The 25420-nt window shown below is 47.7% G+C and overlaps 1 protein-coding gene across 1 annotated transcript in view; it reads left to right on the forward strand.

Moving 5' to 3' along the window:
* Positions 1-25420, forward strand: part of LOC125456083 (disintegrin and metalloproteinase domain-containing protein 12-like) — a 223160-nt gene that overhangs the window by 90756 nt on the left and 106984 nt on the right. The window contains exons 15-16 of the mRNA XM_059650791.1: positions 12110-12305; positions 19749-19857. Of these exons, the coding sequence (XP_059506774.1) occupies positions 12110-12305; positions 19749-19857 (305 nt within the window). The remainder of the gene's footprint in view (positions 1-12109; positions 12306-19748; positions 19858-25420) is intronic.

Raw genomic sequence — 25420 nt, forward strand, 5'->3', positions numbered from 1 at the left:
GAGGGGGATGGGGTGAGGGTTCTGGAATAAATAGGGAGAGGGGGGGAGGCGGACCGAAGATGGAGAGAAAAGAAGATAGGTGGAGAGGAGAGTGTAGGTGGGGAGGTAGGGAGGGGATAGGTCAGTCCAGGGAAGACGGACAGGTCAAGGAGGTGAGATGAGGTTAGCAGGTAGATGGGGGTGCAGCTTGGGGTGGGAGGAAGGGATGGGTGAGAGGAAGAACAGGTCAGGGAGGCAGAGACAGGTTGGACTGGTTTTGGGATGCAGTGGGTGGAGGGGAAGAGCTGGGCTGGTTGTGTGGTGCAGTGGGGGGAGGGGACGAACTGGGCTGGTTTAGGGATGCAGTAGGGGAAGGGGAGATTTTGAAGCTGGTGAAGTCCACATTGATACCATTAGGCTGCAGGGTTCCCAGGCGGAATATGAGTTGCTGTTCCTGCAACCTTCGGGTGGCATCATTGTGGCACTGCAGGAGGCCCATGATGGACATGTCATCTAAAGAATGGGAGGGGGAGTGGAAATGGTTTGCGACTGGGAGGTGCAGTAGTTTGTTGCGAACTGAGCGGAGGTGTTCTGCAAAGCGGTCTCCAAGCCTCCGCTTGGTTTCCCCAATGTAGAGGTAGCCACACCGGGTACAGTGGATGCGGTATACCACATTGGTAGATGTGCAGGTGAACCTCTGCTTAATGTGGAATGTCATCTTGGGGCCTGGGATAGGGGTGAGGGGGGAGGTGTGGGGGCAAGTGTAGCATTTCCTGCGGTTGCAGGGGAAGGTGCCAGGTGTGATGGGGTTGGAGGGCAGTGTGGAGCGAACAAGGGAGTCACGGAGAGAGTGGTCTCTCCGGAAAGCAGACAGGGGTGGGGATGGAAAAATGTCTTGGGTGGTGGGGTCGGATTGTAGATGGCGGAAGTGTCAGAGGATGATGCGTTGTATCCGGAGGTTGGTGGGGTGGTGTGTGAGAACGAGGGGGATCCTCTTTGACCTCATCACCTCAGGGGACCTCCCACCCACAGCGTCCAACCTCATTGTTCCCCAACCCCGCACGGCCCGTTTCTATCTCCTTCCCAAAATCCACAAAGCTGCCTGCTCTGGTCGACCCATTGTCTCAGCCTGTTCCTGCCCCACCGAACTCATCTCCACCTATCTGGACTCCATCTTCTCCCCTTTGGTCCAGGTACTCCCTACCTACGTCCGTAACACCACCCACGCCCTCTACCTCCTCCAGGACTTCCAATTCCCTGGCCCCCAACATCTCATTTTCACCATGGACGTCCAGTCCCTATACACCTGTATTCCGTATGCAGATGGCCTCAAGGCCCTCCGCTTCTTCCTGTCCTGCAGGCCCGACCAATCCCCCTCCACCGACACCCTCATCCGCCTGGCCGAACTCGTCCTCACCCTCAACAACTTCTCTTTCGATTCCTCCCACTTCCTACAGACAAAGCGGGTGGCCATGGGCACCCGCATGGGCCCCAGCTATGCCTGCCTCTTTGTAGGTTACGTGGAACAGTCCCTCTTCCGCACCTACACAGGCCCCAAACCCCACCTCTTCCTCCATTACATTGATGACTGTATCGGCGCCGCTTCTTGCTCCCCAGAGGAGCTCGAACAGTTCATCCACTTCACCAACACCTTCCACCCCAACCTTCAGTTCACCTGGGCCATCTCCAGCACATCCCTCACCTTCCTGGACCTCTCAGTCTCCATCTCAGGCAACCAGCTTGTAACTAATGTCCATTTCAAGCCCACCGACTCCCACAGCTACCTAGAATACACCTCCTTCCACCCACCCTCCTGCAAAAATTCCATCCCCTATTCCCAATTCCTGGGCCTCCGCCGCATCTGCTCCCAAGATGAGGCATTCCACTCCCACACATCCCAGATGTCCAAGTTCTTCAAGGACCGCAACTTTCCCCCCACCGTGGTTGAGAAGGCCCTTGACCGTGTCTCCCGCATTTCCCGCAACACATCCCTCACACCCCGTCCCCGCCACCACCGCCCAAAGAGGATCCCCCTCGTTCTCATACACCACCCCACCAATCTCCGGATACAACGCATCATCCTCCAACACTTCCGCCATCTACAATCCGACCCCACCACCCAAGACATTTTTCCATCCTCACCCTTGTCTGCTTTCCAGAGAGACCACTCTCTCCGTGACTCCCTTGTTCGCTCCACACTGCCCTCCAACCCCACCACACCCGGCACCTTCCCCTGCAACCGCAGGAAATGCTACACTTGCCCCCACACCTCCTCCCTCACCCCTATCCCAGGCCCCAAGATGACTTTCCATATTAAGCAGAGGTTCACCTGCACATCTGCCAATGTGGTATACTACATCCATTGTACCCGGTGTGGCTTCCTCTACATTGGGGAAACCAAGTGGAGGCTTGGGGACTGCTTTGCAGAACACCTCCGCTCGGTTCGCAATAAACAACTGCACCTCCCAGTCGCAAACCATTTCAACTCCCCCTCCCATTCCTAAGATAACATGTCCATCATGGGCCTCCTGCAGTGCCACAATGATGCCAGCCGAAGGTAGCAGGAACAGCAACTCATATTCCGCTTGGGAACCCTGCAGCCCAATGGTATCAAAGTGGACTTCACCAGCTTCAAAATCTCCCCCTCCCCCAACGCATCCCCAAACCAGCCCAGTTCGTCCCCTCCCCCCACTGCACCACAAAACCAGCCCAGCTCTTCCCCTCCACCCACTGCATCCCAAAACCAGTCCAGCCTGTCTCTGCCTCCCTAACCTGTTCTTCCTCTCACCCATCCCTTCCTCCCACTCCAAGCCGCACCTCCATTTCCTACCTACTAACCTCATCCCACCTCCTTCACCTGTCTGTCTTCCCTGGAGTGACCTATCCCCTCCCTACCTCCCCACCTATACTCTCTCCACTTATCTTCTTTTCTCTCCATCTTCGGTCCGCCTCCCCCTCTCTCCCTATTTATTCCAGAACCCTCGCCCCATCCCCCTCTCTGATGAAGGGTCTCGGCCCGAAACGTCAGCTTTTGTGGTCCTGAGATGCTGCTTGGCCTGCTGTGTTCATCCAGCTTCACATTTTGTTGTCTTGGATTCTCCAGCATCTGCAGTTCCCATTATCACAGTGTTGATGTGGCTTGCCCAGATCATGTCAATGATACCGTCCAGCATGTTGATAATGAGGGAGTCAGCAGTGTAATGCCATTGAATATCAATGCAAGATGGTTTGATTGTCTCCTGTTATAGATGGCCATTTCCTAGCACTTGTGTGTGGCGCCAATGTTACTTGATAGCCCAAATGTGGATATTGTCTAGGTCTTGCTACAAATGTGCACGGGCTGAAAACCATGCAGTGATCAATAAACATCCTCGACAACCACAACCATCTTACTTTGTACCGGTCGCCTTGACACACTGGAGTACTGTGAACAAAAAGAACAAAGTACAGCACAGGAACAGGCCCTTTGGCTCACCAAGGCTATGCTGACATATGATTCTTTTCTAAGGTGTACAAAATGATCAGAGGTATAGATAGAGTGGACAGCCAGAGACTTTTTCCTAGGGTGGAGGTAGTTTTTACAAGGGGACGTAGTTTTAAAGTGAAAGAAGGTAGATATCGGGGAGACATCAGAAGCAGGTTCTTTACTCAGAGAGTGGTGGGGCACGGAATGCATTGCCGGCCTCATTAGGGGCATTTAACCGGCTATTAGGTAGGCCTATGGATGATAGTATAAGGTAGGGGTGGGGGTTAGATAGACCTTAGGTTTTGGGTAAAAGTTCGGCACAACATCATGGGCCAAAGGGCCTGTACTGTACTGTACTGTTCTATGTTCTAAATTGAAAACCTTTTGTCTCTACAAGATCTAAGAAACCCGTCTCGGTTTTCTGCTGAGTACTTCCACTGAATCCAAGCAGTCCTGGAGATATGCCACATCAAAAGTAACTATGAAAAATAAGAACTCAAGGTGTAGGAGATAATATTTTAAAATACATGGAGAATTAGCTGGCTAACAAGAAACAGTAACGGCAAAAATGGATAATTTTCAGATCAGCAAAATTTAGGAGGTGGAGGATCTCACAACCACCAGAGCATGGTCAATGAAGTGTGAATTTATAAGACCAGAAGACATAGGAGTGGAAGTAAGGCCATTCGGCCCATCAAGTGCACTCCACCATTTAATCATGGCTGATGGGCATTTCAACTCCGCTTCCCTGCACTCTCCCCATAGCCCTTGACTCCTTGTGAGATCAAGAATTTATCGATCTCTGCCTTGAAGACATTTAATGTCCCAGCCTCCACTGCACTCCGTGGCAATGAATTCTACAGGCCCACCACTCTCTGGCTGAAGACGTGTCTCCTCATTTCCATTTTAAATTTACCCCCTCTAATTCCAAGGCTGTGCCCACAGGTCCTAGTCTCCCCGCCTAACAGAAACAACTTCCTAGCATCCACCCTTTCTAAAGCATACATTATCTTGTAAGTTTCTATTAGATCTCCCCTCCACCTTCTAAACTCCAATGAATACAATCCTAGGATCCTCAGCCGTTCATCGTACGTTAAACCTACCATTCCAGGGATCATCCGTGTGATTTCCGCTGGACATGCTCCAGGGCTAGTATGTCCTTCCTGAGGTGTGGGGCCCAAAATTGGACACAATATTCTAAATGGGGCCTAACTAGAGCTTTATAAAGCCTCACAAGTACATCGCTGCTTTTATATTCCAACCCTCTTGAGATAAACGACAACATTACATTCGCTTTCTTAATCATGGGCTCTACCTGAAAGTTAACTTTTAGAGAATCCTGGACCAACACTCCCAGATCCCTTTGTACTTCTGCTTTACGAATTTTCTCACCGTTTAGAAAATAGACCATGCCTGTATTCTTTTTTCACAAAGTCCAAAACCTCGCATTTGCTCACATTGAATTTCATCAGCCATTTCCTGGACCACTCCCCTAAATTGTCTAAATCTTTCTGCAGCCTCCCCACCTCCTCGGTACGACCTGCCTGTCCACCTCTCTTTGTATCATCGGCAAACTTCGCCAGAATGCCCCCAGTCCCTTCATCCAGATCATTAATATATAAAGTGAACAGCTGCGGCCCCAACACTGAACCCTGTGGGACACCACTCGTCACCAGTTGCCATTCCATAAAAGAACCTTTTATCCCAACTCTCTGCCTTCTGTCAGACAGCCAACCCTCAATCCAAGCCAGTAGCTCACCTCGAACACCATGGGCCCTCACCTTGCTCAGCAGCGTCCCGTGAGGCACTATATCAAAGGCCTTTTGGAAGTCTAGATAGATAACATCTACTGGATTTCCCTGGTCTAACATACTTGTTACCTCTTCAAAGAATTCGAACAGGTTTGTCAGGCACGACCTCCCCTTACTAAATCCATGCTGACTTGTTCTAATCTGATGCTGCACTTCCAGGAATTTAGAAATCTCATCCTTAACGATGGATTCGAGAATTTTGCCAACTACCAAGGTTAGGCTAATGGGTCTATAAATTTCCATCTTTTGCCCTGATCCTTTCTTAAACAAGGGAGTTAGAACAGCAATTTTCCAATCATTTGGGACTTTCCTTGACTCCAGTGACTTTTGAAAGATCACAGCCAAAGCCTCTGCTATTTCTTCAGCCACCTCCCTCAGAACTCTAGGATGTAGCCCATCGGGGCCAGGAGATTTATCAATTTTTAGGCCTTTTCGCTTTTCTGGCACTTTCTCTTTTGTAATGCCTACCGTACTCAACTCTGCCCCTTGGTTGTCCCTAATTGTTGGCATAATGCTCATGTCTTCCACTGTGAAGACTGGCGCAAAGTACTTATTAAGTTCTTCAGCTATTTCCTTATCTCCCATCACTAGCTTCCAGCATCAATTTGGAGCGGCCCAGTGTCTACTTTTGCCTCTCGTTTCTTTCTTATGTATTGAAAGAAGCTTTTACTATCGTTTCTAATATTACTAGCTAGCCTACCTTCATACTTGATCCTCTCCTTCCTTATTGCTCTCTTTGTTATCCTCTGTCTGTTTTTGTCGCCTTCCCAATCTTCTGATTTCCCAGTGCTCTTGGCCACCTTTCACCTTCCTGACTTCCTTCGTCAGCCATGGCTGTCTAATCCCACCCCGGATAATCTTTCTTTTCTTTGGGAGGAACCTCTCTACTGTGTCCCTTTTCTTTGGATCCACCAGCAACATTATTCACCCAATCCACCTGCATATTGAAGTCCCCCATGATCACCGTGACCTTGCCTTTCTGACATGCCCTATCTATTTCCCGGTGCATCCTGCACCCTGGTCCTGACCACTTAAATAGTAATCACTTACCTTCCCAACTGCCTCCCTGCTCCGACTTCACTTCTTGCCGCTCTCTGCTGAAAAAACCCTGGGTTCTTTTGGGAACTCCAGTTTCCTCCAACAATGCAAAGATGTGCAGGTTAGGTGGATTAAACATGCCAAATTGCCTGCAGTGTTCAGGGATGTACAGTGTAGATAGGTTAGGCATGGGAAATCTGGTGTTATGGGGATATGGGGGCAGTGGGGTGGGTGGTAGTTGGTCTGGGTGGGATATTCTTCGGAGGATCAGTGTGAAACTGATGGGCCAAATGTCTTCTTTCCACAGTGTAGGGATTTCTGGGGTTCAATAATTCAGTTTTATGCTCTTCTTGTGTTCCAATGTAATGTTACTGAAGTGTAGAATGATTGCTGAGAGTTAGTAAGTGAAAACTGGGATACATTTATTTAAAAATAACAAAAAACATGGTATTCTTGGAAGAGGTAACAAAGAGCATTAATAAGGGGATGCAGTAGATGTAATATATTTGGATTTTTGTATATTTGGATGAGATACATGTTTGGTTAATTCTTAAGGTAAGAGCTCATGGTGCTGGGGATAGTGTATTAGTGGGGGTACAGTATGGGCTCATTCATACAAGATGGTGAGTTAGAATTAAGGGGTTATTTCAGGATGGCAGCTTGTAACTAGGAATTCCACAGGGACAGTGCTGAAGCCACAATTAATTACAATCTATATGAATGACTTGTGTGATTGAGGTGAATGCAATATTACCAAGTCTGCAAATTTTGAATTCAGAATTGCTTGGCTGACAGGAGGCAGAGAGTGGTTGTAGATGGTAAGTATTCTGTCTGGAGGTCAGTGCTGAGTGGTGTCCCACAGGGCTCTGTTCTTGGGCCTCTGCTCTTTGTAGTTTTTATAAATGACTTGGATGAGGAGGTTGAGGGGTGGGTTAGTATGTTTGCTGATGACACAAAGGTTGGAGGTGCCGTTGATAGTATCGAGGGCTATTGTAGGCTTCAGCGAGGCATTGACAGAATGCAGAGCTGGGCTGAGAAATGGCAGATGGAGTTCAACCTGGATAAATGCGAAGTGATGCATTTTGGAAGGTCGAACTTAAATGCTGAATGTAGGATTAAAGGCAGGATTCTCGGCAGTGTGGAGGAACAGTGGGATCTTGGTGTTCAAGTGTATAGCTCCCTCAAAGTCGCCACCCAAGTGGATAAGGTTGTTAAGAAAGCATATGGTGTTTTGACTTTCATTAACAGGGGGATCGAGTTTAAGAGCCGCGAGGTTTGGCTGCAGCTCTACAAAACCCTGGTGAGACCACACTTGGAATATTGTGTCCAGTTCTGGTCGCCCTATTATAGGAAAGATGTGGAGGCTTTGGAGAGGGTGCAGAGGAGGTTTACCAGGATGCTGCCTGGACTGGAGGGCTTGTCTTACGAGGAGAGGTTGACTGAGCTCGGAATTTTCTCTCTGGAGGGAAGGAGGAAGAGAGGTGACCTGATCGAGGTGTATAAGGTAATGAGAGGCATGGATAGAGTCGATAGCCAGAGACTTTTCCCCAGGGCAGGATTGACTGCCACGAGGGGTCATAGTTTTAAGGTGTTAGGAGGAAGGTATAGAGGAGACGTCAGAGGGAGGTTCTTCACCCAGAGAGTTGTGAGTGCATGGAATAGTTTACCAGTGGTAGTCGTGGAAACGGAGTCATTAGTGACATTTAAGCGACTGCTGGACATGCACATGGACAGCAGTGAATTGAGGGGAATGTAGGTTAGGTTATTTTATTTTTGGATTAGGATTATTCCACGGCACAACATCGTGGGCCGAACGGCCTGTACTGTGCTGTACTTTTCTATGTTCTCTGTTCTGTATACAAAAATAGATGGGAAAGCCTTTGGTGTAATGACACAGAGTTTACAGAAGGATATTGGCAAGGTTAGGTGAGTGGGGAAAAAGCTTGGCAGATGAATGTAGTTTAGGAAAATGCAGGGTACTGCATTTTAGCAGGAAGAATAGAGGAGATGAATATTGTTTAAATGGAGAAAGACTGTAGGAAGCTACAAGACAGAGGAGTTTGGGAGTTCTTGCCCGTGAATCTCAAAACGTGAGCATCTATGTTCATCGGGTAAAAGGAAAATGGAGCGTTGACCTTTATTTTAAGGAAATGAAGTATAGATATAGGGAGGTTTTCCTTGAACTATGCAAGGCACTAGTCATTCCATTGCTAGAATATTGTGAATTATTTTTGTCTCCTTATCTAAGGAAAGAAGTACCTGTATTATAAGCGGTCCAAAGGACATTCAGTATATTGATCCTGGGTACAAGAGCGATTGTCTCATGAGGAAAGGTTGAGTAGTTTGATCTTGTTCTCATTAGAGTTGAGAAGAATGAGAAGTGATGTTATTGAAATATGCAAGATTCTTATCGGACATGACAGGGTAGACATGGAGAGGGTGTTTCCTCTTGTACCTGAGCCTTGGTCCAGACGGCACAATCTCCAAATTAGGAATCACACATTTAGGACAGGGATGAGGAGGAATTTCTTTTCCGAGGGCAGTGAATCTGCAGAATTCTTTATTGCAGAGGGTTGTAGACAACGGGTTATTAAGTATATTCAAAGCTTTATTTGTGGGATGTGGGCCTTGCTGGCTAGGCCTGCATTTATTTCCTGTCCTTAGTTTCCCTTATGAGGCGGGTGGTAAACAGCCTTCTGGAACTGCTCTCATCCATGCACTATAGCTTTTAGAAATTCACTCATGGGATAAGTGTGTGGCTAGCCAGGCAGTATGTATTGTCCATCTCTAATTGCCCAAAGAGCAGTTAAGAGCTAATCACATTGCTGTGGGTCGGGAGACATATATAGCCCAGGTCAGGATGGCAGTTTCTTTCCTTAAAAGTCACCAGTGATCAACCTGGGGGTTTCCCAATGATTTCATGGTCGTCATTACAGACTTATTTCGTGGTTATTATTGAATACAAATTTGACCATCTGCCATGGACGGATTCACATGGATTGGTAGCTGTCCGCGCGGGCAGTGTCCTGCGTGATGGTGGATCAAGAGTGGGCTGGTTCAGCGGCAAGAGCAGGCCAGTGAGGCAGCTATAGTTGGTAGTGAGGGTAGGCCAGTACCGAGAGGACGCTGGTGAGGCGGTGACGGTGAGAGTGGGGTTGGTGAGGCAGTGATGGTGCAAGCATGGCTGGTGAGGCATTGACAGTGAGAACGGGGCCAGTGAGGCAGTGGGTGGTGACAGCAGAACTGGTGAGGCAGTGATGGTGAGGGCGGGGACAGTGCAGCAGTGACGGTGACAGCAGGGTCTGTGAGGCGGTGACAGTGAGAGCGGGGTCGGTGAGAGCGGGGTCGGTGAGAGCGGGGTCGGTGAGGCGGTGACAGTGAGAGTGGGGTCGGTGAGAGCGGGGTCGGTGAGGCGGTGACAGTGAGAGTGGGGTCGGTGAGAGCGGGGTCGGTGAGAGCGGGGTCGGTGAGGCGGTGACAGTGAGAGTGGGGTCGGTGAGAGCGGGGTCGGTGAGGCGGTGACAGTGAGAGTGGGGTCGGTGAGAGTGGGGTCGGTGAGAGCGGGGTCGGTGAGGCGGTGACAGTGAGAGCGGGGTCGGTGAGAGCGGGGTCGGTGAGAGCGGGGTCGGTGAGGCGGTGACAGTGAGAGTGGGGTCGGTGAGAGCGGGGTCGGTGAGGCGGTGACAGTGAGAGTGGGGTCGGTGAGAGTGGGGTCGGTGAGAGCGGGGTCGGTGAGGCGGTGACAGTGAGAGTGGGGTCAATGAGGTGGTGATTGTGAGAGTGGGGTCGGTGAGGCGGTGACAGTGAGAGTGGGGTCGGTGAGAGCGGGGTCGGTGAGAGCGGGGTCGGTGAGGCGGTGACAGTGAGAGTGGGGTCGGTGAGAGCGGGGTCGGTGAGAGCGGGGTCGGTGAGGCGGTGACAGTGAGAGTGGGGTCGGTGAGAGCGGGGTCGGTGAGGCGGTGACAGTGAGAGTGGGGTCGGTGAGAGCGGGGTCGGTGAGGCGGTGACAGTGAGAGCGGGGTCGGTGAGAGCGGGGTCGGTGAGAGCGGGGTCGGTGAGAGCGGGGTCGGTGAGGCGGTGACAGTGAGAGTGGGGTCGGTGAGAGCGGGGTCGGTGAGGCGGTGACAGTGAGAGTGGGGTCGGTGAGAGTGGGGTCGGTGAGAGCGGGGTCGGTGAGGCGGTGACAGTGAGAGCGGGGTCGGTGAGGCGGTGACAGTGAGAGCGGGGTCGGTGAGGCGGTGACAGTGAGAGTGGGGTCAATGAGGTGGTGATTGTGAGAGTGGGGTCGGTGAGACAGTGACGGTGACAGTGGGGTCGGTAAGGCAGTGACGGTGAGAGTGGGGTCGGTGAGGCAGTGATGGTGAGAGTGGGGTTGGTGAGACGGTGACGGTGAGAGTGGGGTCGGTGAGGCAGTGACGGTGAGAGTGGGGTCAATGAGGTGGTGATTGTGAGAGTGGGGTCGGTGAGGCAGTGACGGTGAGAGTGGGGTCGGTGAGGCAGTGATGGTGAGAGTGGGGTTGGTGAGACGGTGACGGTGAGAGTGGGGTCGGTGAGGCAGTGACAGTGAGAGTGGGGTCAATGAGGTGGTGATTGTGAGAGTGGGGTCGGTGAGGCAGTGACGGTGAGAGTGGGGTCGGTGAGGCAGTGACGGTGAGAGTGGGGTCGGTGAGGCAGTGATGGTGAGAGTGGGGTTGGTGAGACGGTGACGGTGAGAGTGGGGTCGGTGAGGCAGTGACGGTGAGAGTGGGGTCGGTGAGACGGTGACGGTGAGAGTGGGGCCGGTGAGACGGTGACGGTGAGAGCGGGATCTGTGAGGCGGTGACAGTGAGAGCAGGGTCAGTGAGGCAAGTGGTCTGCTGCAGAATAAACGTTAACTGTCTTTTGGGCAATTAGGGATGGGCAATAAATGCTGCCTGGCCAGTGATGCCTTCATCCCGTGAATGAATTAAATAAAAACCTTTAGGAGTCAGAGATAACACAGTGTGGAGCTGGAACACAGCAGGCAGGGCAGCATTAGAAGAGCCGGACAGTTGATGTTTCGGGTCTGGTCCCTTTCTGAAGAAGGGTCCTGACCCAAAATATCAACTGTCCTCTTCCTTTGATGCTGCCCAGCCTGCTGTGTTCCTCCAGCTCCACACTGTGTTATCTCTGATCCAGCATCGGCAGTTCTTACTAACTTTAAGTGTTGAGCCTGCAGTACTAGGTGCCATGAACCTTTCCTCTATCTCCTGATAATTCTTGTTTCTGAGTCTACCTGTGGAATGCAACTCCTCTATACTCAACTACAGAGGAAATTGCAACTGCTGAAGTCAGAAATCAAGATTCTGACTGGAAATATTATTTTCACCTGCACAATGATGGAAATCTGGAATTGCAGTGACTGAGAGGGTTTTTTTTTATTCAGTCACAAGATGAGGGTGTCGCTGGCCAGGCAGCATTTATTGCCCATCCCTACTTGCCCAGAGGGCAGTTCAGAGTCAACCACATTGCTGTGGGTCTGGAGTCACCTAGGGCAGACCAGGTAAGGATGGCAGTTTCCTTCCCCAATGGGGATGAGTGAAACAGATGAGTTTTTCCAACAATCGACAATGGATTCACAGTCATCGCTCCATAGTCTAGATATTTTATTGAATTCAAATTCTACCATCTGCCACTGGAACCCAGGTCCCCAGAACACAAAATGTGGGTCTCTGGATTAACAGTCCAGCGATCATACCACTAGGCCTCGCCTCCCCAATTAAAGTTAAGCGAGAACCTCACAACCTTGAAACGTCTTAAAGTATCGGTGTATTTCATTGCAGCCTTTGTTCTGCAGTTTCTTTCAGCAGGTACATTGTGCAGGCCAAAATTCGGAGATTGTGACTTGCCAGAGTACTGTAGGGGAAATGCCTCAGCATGTCCCGAAAATGTGTTTCTGAAAGATGGCAACACATGCAACAATGGAAAGTTTTACTGCAACAATGGGATATGTCACTCCACGGATAGACAGTGCAAGGAGATCTGGGGCGAAGGTGAGTCCTGGTTGTGACCTGTTCTTATACTGTTATAGCACAGCTAAGTCACACTGAGCATGTACTGTGTCGGGTGTGCATGATTACCAAATGCCGCAAATGATGGAAATCTGAAATGAAAACAGAAAATGTTGCAAATAAGACCCCGTGACTCCCACAGTTACTTCGACTGTGCATTCTCACACCCTGCTTCCTGAGAAGGACTCCATCCTATTCTCCCAGTTTCTCCATCTCTGTCTATTCTGACAATTTCACCTTCTGTGGAGGGATGGGTGGAGCACGGCCTCAGAAATGTCCACCTTTTCCCCCAACCTGGGATTCCCTGCTACCATGGTCGACCCATCTCTCACACTTCTGCCCTCAATCTGTCTCTTTCCTCCATAACAATGATAGGTCCCCCTTGCCCTCACTGATCGTCCCACCAGCCTCTGCATCCAAACGATTATAAACTGCCTTTTCCATTACCTCCAATGGGATGCCCCTCCCTTGTTAGCATTCCACTGCTAGACCAGGGAAATTTTTCCAGCAATATCTGCTCTTTTTGCTACCTTCTGTTTCGGGAGAATTGAATAAGGAAATAGGGAGCTTCTGCTTCAGTTATACAGAACTTTGGTGTCAACACTGCTTGAAAAGCACTGGTGCCTGTTCTTTAAGAAGCATTGTCATAACGCCTCGCTGGAAGTTAAACCCTGCTGTTCCCGGAATTATCACATAAGTTAATAGTATACACAATTCCCTAACTTAGCAGACTTTAAGATCCAGGTTGACAGAAAACACAGACATAGTTTCTATCCTTAACAAGAATCACTGTTTATTATAATTAGGTGAACCCAAGCTACAGGTAAACAATTATGAACTGCAGGCATATAATTCCACTACTAAAGCTCTCACCCTTTTATAAACTTCCCCTTTATACACACATACAGGCAGACACCAGAAAGAACATGAGAGTCCCATTTATCAGTCTAATAGCAGTAGGGAAGGAGCTATTCCTGAACCAGCTGGTGCATGTGTTCAAACTTATATATCTTCTGCCTGACAGAAGAGGTTGTAGGAGATCATTACTGGGGTGTGATGTGTAACTAATGATGTTGGCAGCCTTTCCGCAGCAGTGAGCCATGTAAATGGAATCCATGGGTGGAAGGGTGCCTTCCCTGATGGTCTGGGCTGTGTACGCTATCTTCTGTAGTTTCTTGTAGTCCTGGGCAGAGCAGTTACCATACCAGGCTGTTATGCACCCGAACAGTATGCTTTCAATGGTGCATCTGTAGAAGTTGGTGAGGGACCTTATGTATATGCCACATTTCCTGAGCCGCCTGAGGAAGAAGGTGTTGTTGTGCTTGATGAGTTGAAGGGCTGTTTGTTTGTGCTGTAGATCTCCACGACTATAGAACTGTAGTTGTTTAAACAGATCTTTAATCAGAGATAATGGGAACTGCAGATGCTGGAGAATCCAAGATAACAAAGTGTGGGGCTGGATGAACACAGCAGGCCAAGCAGCATCTTCTGATGAAGGGGCTAGGCCCGAAACATCAGCTTTTGTGCTCCTGAGATGCTGCTTGGCTTGCTGTGTTCATCCAGCTCCACACTTTGTTATCTTAAACAGATCTTTAACTTGTTTTTTGTTACTGTTCTCATGTGTCATTACATATCCCAACATTAGCTGTGTAAGCTACAGAATTATAAACCTCAGCTGTGCCCTGATTCATATATCTCACATAAGATCACGGCATTCTTTAACACAAACGGCATCACTTGGCAGTGGTATAAACAATTTATTGCAACAAGTGTGGCTATTTCTTTAACCTTTGATGTTAATTGCTCTTGCCTTTCACCCTTGCAATGGATTGTCTTTAGAAAGGAACCGCGGGCACTGCCAACCCTACTAATACATCTTCTAACCATGTAACTGGATATGAATCTATTTTCTTGACTGCACTGACTGCTGTATAATTTATACAGAATCTTACTGTTACATTTGGTTTAGATTCAACACTGTCAGTGAACTCCAGCTGCTTTGACCTGTGTTTACTTTCTCCATTTGAGCGTGTTGTTATGGATTCAACTGGCAATGATGTTGTTTTCTTGGTCCTAACTCTCCTATGTCTATGACATTATGTCTACCTCATGTTCTACATCTGAGTGTAGATCCGCAGATTACCTCATACTTTCTCGATAATCTTACATTATTCTCCCATTATTCTTTCTCTAAATATGAGAAGACACTGCCTCGGTATTTCAGTGTTAGCTAATCAAACTGCAGCAGGTTCGCTTTGAAAACTGTCTCCCTCTCTTCCCACTTCACTCGTGTTGCCTCCATTGTGTTCCACTACTTCCACATGGGACTTTGGTTTCTCCTCATCCTCTTTCTGTGATGGTACCTTTTCAATGTCAGCATGTGACATTACCAACTCTTCTGCCTACGATAAGAAGTATTTATGAGATAAGTCAATTCACTAAATCTTCCTGACTATTTTGTATGGGCCCCTGAATTTCACTTTGTAAAGGCAACAATGCCAGTATTTCATCTCCCACTTGAAGCATTCTAGTTGCCGATTGTTTTCCTGCCCTTCGGTCCTTCATTTTCACTATGAAACTTTCAAATGCTCTCAAGCTACCTTAAATACTCCTGTGCATCTTTCTAGAAACACAGACGTGTGATCCAACGTTGAGAGTTCTTCCTTTTCAGTTCAAGAACTCCACCTCTTCAAAGTCAATGGGCCTCTAGTCTCACAATCATAAATTAATTCAAATGAACTAAACCCAGTAGATTTCACACAGTAAAATGCACTAGAAATGAGGTGGATCAGGTTCAATTCAGCCATTCAAGAGGACATTTAGATGATTATTTGGTTATTTAATGTTCTGGTTTGTTAAGAGTTGAGATTTCCTACCACATGTTTTACAGAACTGCACTAGGTCTTCCTGGCCATGTAAAAATACCTGTTTATAGATGTTGAGAGAGAGAGTAGGAACTGCCGATGCTGGAGAATATGAGATAACAAGGTGTGGAGCTGGATGAACACAGCAGGCCAAGCAGCATCAGAGGAGCAGGAAAGCTGATGTTTCGGGTCAAGACCCTTCTTCAGAAAAATGTTTATAGATGTTTGTGTTTCCTGTGTTCCTGTATGCCGTACCATTGAATTTTTAGCTATATCTCCTTAGAATACTCGGGCGATTTGGCGAACAGCCATCTATTCTACGCCCATAGGTCTGCAAGGAAGTTTCTACTTCAATAGACAATAGACAATAGGTGTTGGAGTAGGCCATTCGGCCCTTCGAGCCAGCACCACCATTCATTATGATCATGGCTGATCATCCACAATCAGTATCCTGTTCCTGCCTTATCCCCATAAACCTTGATTCCACTATCCTGTTCAGAATTATGTTTTAACATAATAACACTCTGGAAGCCCTTCAGTCTCAACTTCAGTGTGAGTTGTCTGTGCTAACTTACTTAACTCTGGATCTGCTTCCAGAATTTCAGCGAACAATGCCGTACACGTCCTTTGTTTCATCCTCATTCTTAAGTAAAGTTGAGGTGATCAGAGCATCTGCTTGGTGTTAACCATTGTCACTACATGCAGAAAAAGACGTGGAACCTGCCCTTACAACTAAACTTCCTCTTTAACCTTAACTGACTTTCTCTGATTATAGGTGACCTTGTAACTGTCACTCCAGCCAAATTATCCCTCAGTAGTAAACCAATTCCATCCAAAAGGAATTTCTTAACTACCCCAACTACCACTAGGTTCAGATGGCAAGTTGTCAAGTGTGGATCTTGCACCTCCTCCTATTCATTTACTAATAATTTGGTTTTTGTTGAACTCTCTGATGGGAAAACTAAATCTTTCTCTCGTATGTGAGTTTGAGTAGTGCCCTGTATCCTTTAGTATAATAATAGGCTTGGACTGTTTCCTTTGAAGAAAATGGAACTTTCCTTTCGCTATAAAACCTTTCGTATCACTCATTTCACCTGGGCACTTCTGCATTCAAAGCAGTGTTGATTTCCAGTCTCTTAGTTGTAGTTAAAGCTACAATCTGGGTTCCCCTTTCTGAAATGTTCTTAAAATCTGCGATAAGCGCCATGGGTTTCTCTTGAAGCTTACAGCCTTCTGGATGAATGTGTTCTACCTTGTTACAGCGGAAACACCACAGCTTCCAATTCTCACCTCCACCCCCTGTACTTTTATTGTGATCTGAGAAGGAGACTGGGGGCATTCCCAGCCGTCCATTCCCAACATTGGCTACGTGTCTTCTTTTCAGTCCCCTAGTTTTTTTTATCCTTTTCAAATTTATGAGGAATTAAAATTAGGTTTATTGCCACATGTACTCACATGAGTGAATGAACAGTTTACAAAGTTGCCACTTGGGATGCTGTCTTATGTACCAAGATACCTAGGTACAGGGTCTTATGATTAGAAAAATAAATAAATAAATGTTCAGCATTACAGACCTTCAAGCAGACGGCTCCCAAACTTCAACTCCAGTGCGTTCTGGAACTTCAACTCCAGATCACTGGGAATTCAACTCCAGTCCACTCTGGGCCCTCACCTCCAGTCCACTCCGGCCCCTTGCCTCTAGTCTACTCCGGCCCCTCGCCTCCAGTCCACTCTGGGCCCTCGCCTCCAGTCCGCTCTGGGCCCTCGCCTCCAGTCCGCTCCGGGCCCTCACCTCTTGTCTGCTCTGGGCCCTCGCCTCCAGTCCGCTCTGGGCCCTCACCTACAGACTGCACCAGGAGCCCCCTCCAATTCACACCAAACCCCACCTTATATTGCACAGAGGATGCAGATATGCTCCATACACCAAGCTTTGCCACCATCGCTGAGGTCCTTAATCCAGGGTCCGGGCCTACCGAAGCCAGACGTCCCTGGTCCCAGCACTGCTACCACACTCTGGCTCGATCCTCTGACTCCATTCTGGCACTGGGGTCACAGAAAAAAGCTCTTTGTTTATGGATTGGCTCATCGTCTCAGCCATTACTGTTGCCCGTCCTGCAGTTGAAACCGACTGGGTTTAAACACAACATCCAACTCCAACATGTTAATGTGGAGAGACACCTGCTGTGAATAAATTATTTGTTTATTGTCACATATATCTGGAAGATACAGTAAAAAGTGTTTTTATCTACACAATCCAATTTTGAGGCCTTTTTGAGGTACAATAGAGGTAAAAATATAACTTTTAAAATAAGAGTTCATCTTCTGTTCAAATTGGGGTCCCAAGAATGACTGCAGGGTTTCTGCAAGATGTTCGGGTCTTCAAGAAGTCCCATTCCAGGAACAGCAACAATAATGCTAATGGCCCAGGAGCCCTCAGCTCTGTTACAGCCGCTGCCTTCCTGACAGACTCCACTCCAGGCACTGCCACTACCCAGCGCAGGCTCTGGGCCTACCACTGCCAGGAGTCCCTGCTGCAGGCGCCGCTGCCAACGAGAGTCCAGACTCTGGCCTACTGCTGCCAGGAGTCTCCGCTCCGGGCACCATCGCCACCAACAGCCCAGGCTCTGGGCCTACCACCACCAAGAGTCATCCCTACAGGCACTGCCATTGCCAAGAGTCCAGGCTCCGGCCATTGCTGCCCGGATTTCAGGCCCCAGGCCTACTGTCAGCAAGAGTCTAGGCTCTGGGTCAACCACTTCCAGGGCTCCAGGCTCCGGCCCTACCGCTGCCGGGTGTCCAAACACCAGGTCTACTATCATCCGGAGTCCATGCTGTCAGCACCACCACTGCCTGTAGGAGTCTCGGTCCATGTGGCCGACATTGCAGCTACTGTCCCACTGACACCACTCTGGCCTCGAAAATGAAGAAGAAAATAAGACAAAAAGTGCTTAGAGAAAATGATGTCACCGACCTGGAGCGGACATGCTCCAACAAGCCCGAACATTACCTAGCGCACTGGCACCATCTTGAAAAGTCTGTGAGCAAATAGCAAACTGATAACTGCCCATCAGGCTCAGAAGTACCGCTACTGCTGGAACTGTAGCCAGAAGAGAGACTCCAACACACGCGGAACCCTTTCCCAAACCACAATTGGGATTTGGGGTTGCTAGAACAGGTCAGGGAGACCAATTTTTCATGAGTCAAATGGTGGGAAGTTCTTTACACAGGAGCAGGGATGTGTCGTTGTAGTTGGACAGGGCCTTGGTGAGACCACACCTGGAATATTGCGTGCTGTTTTGGCCTCCTTTTCTGAGGAAGGATGCTGTTGCTCTCGAAAGAGGGCAGCAAAGGTTTACCAGGCTGGTTCAGGGGACAGCAGGACTGACGTATGAGGAGAGATTGACGAGGTTAGGATTATTTTCGTTAAAGTTTAAATGAATGAAGAGGGATCTCATAGAAATTTATAAAATTCCAACAGGACTAGACAGTGTAGGTGCAGGGAGGGTGTTCCCGATGATGGGTGTATCACAGTCTGAGGATTTGAGGTGGATGATTTAGGACAGAGATGAGGAGATATTTCTTCACCCAAAGAGTGGTGAGCCTGTGGAATTCGTTACCACATGAAGTAGTTAATGCCAAAACATTGAATATATTTAAGAGGTGGCTAGATGTAGCACTTGGGGAGAATTGAACCAAAGGTTATGAGGAGAACGCAGGATTAGGCTGTTGATCAGGCTCGAAGGGCCAAGTGGCCTCCTCCTGCCCCTTTCATCTATGTTTCTGTGTTTCTAGATTAACAGATCTCCAGATAGGAGTGGCAGAGTGGTTAGCTGCTTCCTCACAGTACCAGCCATCTGGGTTCAATTCCAACTCCGTTCCAGTTTGATACTGTTCCAGCCACATCCACGCTGATTCTGTTCCAGACTGCATCCCAATCTGATCCTGTGCCTGACTCTGGTGACGCAATAGGTCACTGCTGAGCCCTGCTCCCTCACAGTGCCAGGACCTGGGTTCAATTCCAGCTTTGGGTGACCGTCTGTGTGGAGTTTGCACATTCTCCCACTGCCTGTGTATGTTTCCTCCGGGTGCTCCGGTTTCCTCCCACAGACCAAAGATGTGCAGGCTAGGCAGATTGGCTATGCTTTATTGCCCTATAGTGTCCACGGACATGGAGGCTTGGTGGCTTAGGCATGGGAAATGCTGGGATGGGGTCAAGATGGATATTGTTTGGCGGGTCAATGCGTTGATGCGCTGAATTGACTTTTTCGTGCACTGTGGGAATTCTATGATTCTATGAACAGACCAGCAACAATACCTCTACGCCGTTGTCTCCTCGCAATTGAAGTCATTGTGATTTCCACTTTCTTGCCTCTCTCCATTTAGTGCCAACCTCCCTACCTGTCAATCTTCCATTTCTTTTGTAACTGACATTCTCCTTTCCCTCTTTTCTTTATCAGTCAGGGAGCAGCTGTGTTGAGGACGAGATGAATGTGGCATGGACCAGTTTGGCCTCTGTTTCCTGTAGAATTTTTTTAAAATTCTATCACTGTCTCTCAAATAGGTGCACGGTCTGCTCCAGAAGCCTGTTATCAAACCACGAATATGGGAGGAACCGAGTTTGGGAACTGTGGCATGGACGAGCATAATAATTACATAAAATGCACTGCTGAGTAAGTTTGTCAGAAAACTGCAGATTTTTTATTTGTCGTGGGATGTCAGTGTCCCCGGCTAGGTAAGCATTTACTGCCAACCCTAATTGCTAGTTAGAGTCAACCACATTGCTGTTGGTTTGGAGTCATCTGCTGGCCAGGCCAATGAGGATGGCAGATTTTCTTCTCTGAAGGACGGTGGCTCAGTGGTTAGCACTGCTGCCTCTCAGCATCAGGGACCCGGGTTTGATCTCACCCTGTCTGTGTGGAGTTTGCTCATTCTCCCCGTGCCTGCATGGGTTTCCTCCGGGTGCTCCGGTTTCCTCCCACAGTCCAAAGATGCACAGGTTGGCTGGATTGGCCATGCTAAATTTCCCGTAGTGCCCAGGGGTGTGCACGCTAGGTGGATTAGCCGTGGTTAATGCGGGGTTACAGAGATAGGCCGGTGGTGTGGGTCTGGATGAGATACTCTCCAGAGGGTCAGCGTAAACACAATGGGCTGAATGGCCTGCTTCCACACTGTAGGGATTCTATGACATCTATTTTGCCAATCCCCTTTCTATATTTATATTTTTTATAGCTAATAAACTGGATATGTCGTTAACAAACATCATGTTTATCGTCATCAGCTTTTTAATCGAGATTTTTGTTGAATTCAAGTTCCACTATCTACTGTTATGGCTTTTGAACCCAAGTTGTAGTAAATGGCATTAGAGAATGTGCAATAACTTAATTTGTACAGGTAGGTTAAACAAGTTGAGACTCTTGTCCTTGGAAAAGAGAAGGTTGAAAGGAGATTTGATTAAGGTATTCTGAATTATGGTAGGTCTGTAAGGAGTACAGAAGCACTGTTTTCGTTGGTGAAAAAGGTCTAGCAAGAAAGCCAGAGATCTAAGGTATTTTTCAAAAGAAGAAACAGTCACATGAGGAACAGCTTTTCCACAAAGCAAGTGGTTAACACCTGACAGTTGAAGTCTGCAAAATTGGTTTGGATGTATAAATGGTCCCTGGGTTATGATCGGGTTTTGTTCCTAACTACTTTCCTAAGCTGATTGGTGTGCAAGTCAGAATACAGTACAGTACAATATAAAATAGCCATTTGTAAAAGCAAACAAAAGTTCACATGTTAGACTTTTAAAATTAATATTCAAATGGTATCTTGCTCATGAGTACAAGTGTTTGTGAGTCTGACCAGCTGTACAGGGTTACTGGTAGGGGGTGGTGTTTGGCATTTGGAGAATTGCTCATTCCAGAGCCAGTACAGGTCTGACAGGCCGAACAGCCTGCTTCCCTGTGGTAACAGAATCTGTAATTCTGTCACGTTGGATTTGCAGGTGTAACTAGTCATGTACCACAAGGAGCAGCTAATTGCTGTCTACGTAGATGAAACAATAAGCATATTATACCTAATTTTGTTGACACTGCAATGCTATGCAGGAAGGTACCAGTTGGAACATGAAAATATTGTCCAAGGATTTGAATAATTTAAGTGAATAGTCAATAGGCTGCCAAATGGAGAATTATATGGAAATATGAAAGTCTCCACGTAGGTAGGATGAACAGAAAGGCAGAATGTGTTTTTGAAGTCGAGGAACCAGTATGTATTGGCATTCAAAGGAATTTGAAGGCGGCGGCTTCCAAAACATTTTCTGTGCTGTAGATCTCTATAACATTCCCATTCTCCATAGTTGGGGAATCCAGGACATCTGTGTTTGCAAAGAAAAACAAAAAAAACTGCAGATGCTGGGAATCAGAAACAAAAACAGAAGTTGCTGGAAAAGCTCAGCAGTTCTGGCAGCATCTGTGGAGAGAAATCAGAGTTAACGTTTTGAGTTCAGAGACCATTCCTCAGAAGGGTCCTTGTGTGCAAAGATGTCACCAGCAGTGCGAAGTGTGCAAAGTGATCCATCTTTGCTTTCTCAATCAAGAAATGGCAGGAGGCATGGGGTACAGCAATGGCTATGGGTCTGACAACTTCCTGATTGTACTACTGAAGAATAGTCCTCCAGGACTGGCTGCCCCTCCAGTCAAATGTACAATATGCACTGGAGTGTACATGACTATGTGGCAAAATTCCCACTTGTGTCTTAGGCACAGATAAACCACCAGTTACCCAAGTTCAATTTTCTTTCTTCTATGAATGTGGGTGTCATTGACAAGGTCAGCATGTACTGCCCCATCCCTAACTGCCCTTGAACCATGTGGCTTACTGACCCATTGTAGACACAGTGAGGAAGGTTATCAGAAACTGCAGCGGGATCTTGTTCAGCTGGGGAAGTGGGCCAAGAAACGGCAAATGGAGTTTAATATAGATAAGTATGAAGTGTTGCATTTTGGAAAGTCAAATCCTGGTAGGAGTTTCATGGTGAATGGTTGGGCCTTAGGGAGTGTAGTGGAAGAGAGGGACCTTGGAGTTCAGGTGCACAGTTCTCTGAAAGTGGAGTCACAAGTAGACAGGGCAGTGAAGGAGGCTTTTGGCGCACAGTCCTTCATCAGTCAGGGTATTGAGGATAGAAGTTATGATGGATTAGATTAGATTCCCTACAGTGTGGAAACAGGCCCTTCGGCCCAACAAGTCCACACCGCCCCTTGAAGCATCCCACTCAGACCCATCCCCCTATAACCCACACACCCCGAACACTACGGGCAATTTAGCATGGCCGATCCACCTAACCCTGCACATCTTTGGACTGTGGGAGGAAACCGGAACATCCGGAGGAAACCCACGCAGACACCGTGAGAATGTGCAAACTCCACACAGACAGTTGCCCGAGGCTGGAATTGAACCTGGGTCCCTGGCGCTGTGAGGCTGCAGTGCTAACCACTGAGCCACCGTGCCGCCCAAGTTGCACATGACGTTGGTGAGGCTGCGCTGGGAGTATTGTGTTCAGTTTTGGTCACCTTGCTATAAGAATCTTGTTATTAAACTGGAAAGACTGAAGAAGAAATTTACAAGGATGTTGCCAGGACTCAAGGGACTGAGTTAAAGGGAGAGAGGTTGAACAAGCGAGGACTTCTTTCTTTAGAGTTTAGGAGACTGAGGGGGATCTTATAGAAGTGTGTAATATCGTGGATGGCATGGGTAGGGTGAATGCACTCCTCCTTTTTCCCAGGGCTGGGTAATGGAGGACTAGACGGCATCAGTTTAAGGTAAGAGGGGAAAGAATAAATGGGACAACTTTTTTTACACAGAGGGTGGTACACATATGGAATAAGCTGCCAGCAGAAGTGGTTGGAGTGGGTACATTAACAACATTTAAAAGACATTTGTATAAATACATGAACTGTAAAGGTTTAGCAGGATATGGGCCAAGTGCAGGGGAATGGGATTAGTGGATTGACATTTTGGTCGGCTTGGACCAGTTTGGGCCAAAGGACCTGTCTCCATGCTGTAGGAATCTATGACTCTAACAGTGTGTCCGTCACATTGTTATGTGTCTGGAATCATATGAAAGTCAGACCTAGGTCAGACTATGAATCCTGAGATCCAAGTAATGTTCTGGGTTTGAATCCTGCCATGGCAGATAATAGAATTTGAATTTGCTTTTAAAATGTCTGGAAATATGGGCCATGAAAGCACTGTCAATTATCATAAAAACCTAACTGGTTCAGTACTGAAGGAGATGAACTCAGTCCTTACTTAGAACATAGAACATTACAGCACAGTACAGGCCCTTCGGCCCTCGATGTTGTGCCGACCTGTCATACCGATCTCAAGCCCATCGAACCTACACTATTTCACGTACGTCCATACGCTTGTCCACATTACTTGCTGTGGCCTACGTTTGATTCCAGAATGGCAGTAATTCAATTAAGGATGGATAATAAACCCTGGTCTGGCCTGCATGCTGTGAATGAATTACTTTGTGTCAGTCTTCACAGTTGAAGGCACAAGTAATATCACAAAAATTCAAGACAGTCGGGGCAGAGCTGATTATGGTGGCCATCACCAAGGAAAAGGTGCCAGTAAAACTAATTGGCCTGAAGGTGGACAAATCACTTGGACCAGATGGACTACATCCCATATTTCTTAAAGACATAGCTGAAGAGATAATGGAAGCGTCAGTGGTGATCTTTCAGGAATAGCTAGAGTCAGGGAGGGTCCCAGAGGACTGGAAAATCACTAATGTGTCACCCCTGTTTAAAAAGGGTGTAAGGCAAAAGATGGAAAATTGCAGGCCAATTAGCCTAACCTCAGTCATGGGTAAGATTTTGGAGTCCATCGTAAAAGATGAAATTGCTCAATATTTGGAAGTGTCCAGTAAAATAGGGCAAAATCAGCATGGTTTCATCAAGCAGAAGTCTTGCCTGACAAATCTGCTAGAATTCTTTAAAGAAGTAACAAACAGGGTAGACCAAGAAGAGCCAATGGACGTTATCTACCTGGACTTCAAAAAGGGATTTGATAAGGTGGCACACAGGAAGCTGCTGAATAAGATAAGGGCCCATGTTGTTAGAGGCAAGGTGCTAGCATGGATAGAAGATTGGCTGTCTGGCAGAAAGAGAGTGGGGATAAAAGGGTCTTTCGCAGGATGGCAGCCGGTGACAAGAGGTGATCTGCAGGGGTCAATCTTGGGACCATATGACCATAAGACCATAAGACATAGGAGTGGAAGTAAGGCCATTCGGCCCATCACGTCCACTCCGCCACTTAAATCATGGCTGATGGGCATTTCAACACCACTTCCCTGCACTCTCCCCGTAGCCCTTGATTCCTTCTGAGATCAAGAATTTGTCGATCTCTGCCTTGAAGGCATCCAACGTCCCGGCCTCCACTGCACTCTGCGGCAATGAATTCCACAAGCCCACCACTCTCTGGCTGAAGAAATGTTGTCTCATTTCAATTTTAAATTTACCCCCTCTAATTTTAAGGCTGTGCCCAGGGGTCCTAGTCTCCCTGTCTAACGGAAACAACATCCCAGCATCCACCCCTTCTAAACCATACATTATCTTGTAAGTTTCTATTAGATGTCCCCTCAACCTTCTCAACTGTAATGAGTACAATCCCAGGATCCTTAGCCGTTCATCATACGTTAAACCTACCATTCCAGGGATCATCCGTGTGAATCTCCGCTGGATACGCTCCAGGGCTAGTATGTCCTTCCTGAGGTGTGGGGGCCAAAATTGGACACAGTATTCTAAATGGGGCCTAACTAGAGCTTTATAAAGCCTCCGAAGCACATCACTGCTTTTATGTTCCAACCCTCTTGAGGATAAACGACAACATTACATTCGCTTTCTTAATCACGGACTCTACCTGCAAGTTAACATTTAGAGAATCCTGGACCAACACTCCCAGATCCCTTTGCACTTCTGATTTGCGAATTTTGTCACCATTTGGAAAATAGTCCATGCCTGTATTCTTTTTTCCAAAGTGGAAAACCTCACATTTACTCACATTGAATTTCATCAGCCATTTCCTGGACCACTCTCCTAAACTTTCTCAATCTTTCTGCAGCCTCCCCACCTCCTCAGTACTACCTGCCTGTCCACCTATCTTCGTATCATCGGCAAACTTCGCCAGAATGCCCCCAGTCCCTCCATCCAGATCATTAATATATAAGGTGAACAGCTGTGGCCCCAA

The sequence above is a fragment of the Stegostoma tigrinum genome, chromosome 1 (genome assembly GCF_030684315.1).
Source record: "Stegostoma tigrinum isolate sSteTig4 chromosome 1, sSteTig4.hap1, whole genome shotgun sequence".
NCBI lineage: Eukaryota > Metazoa > Chordata > Chondrichthyes > Orectolobiformes > Stegostomatidae > Stegostoma > Stegostoma tigrinum.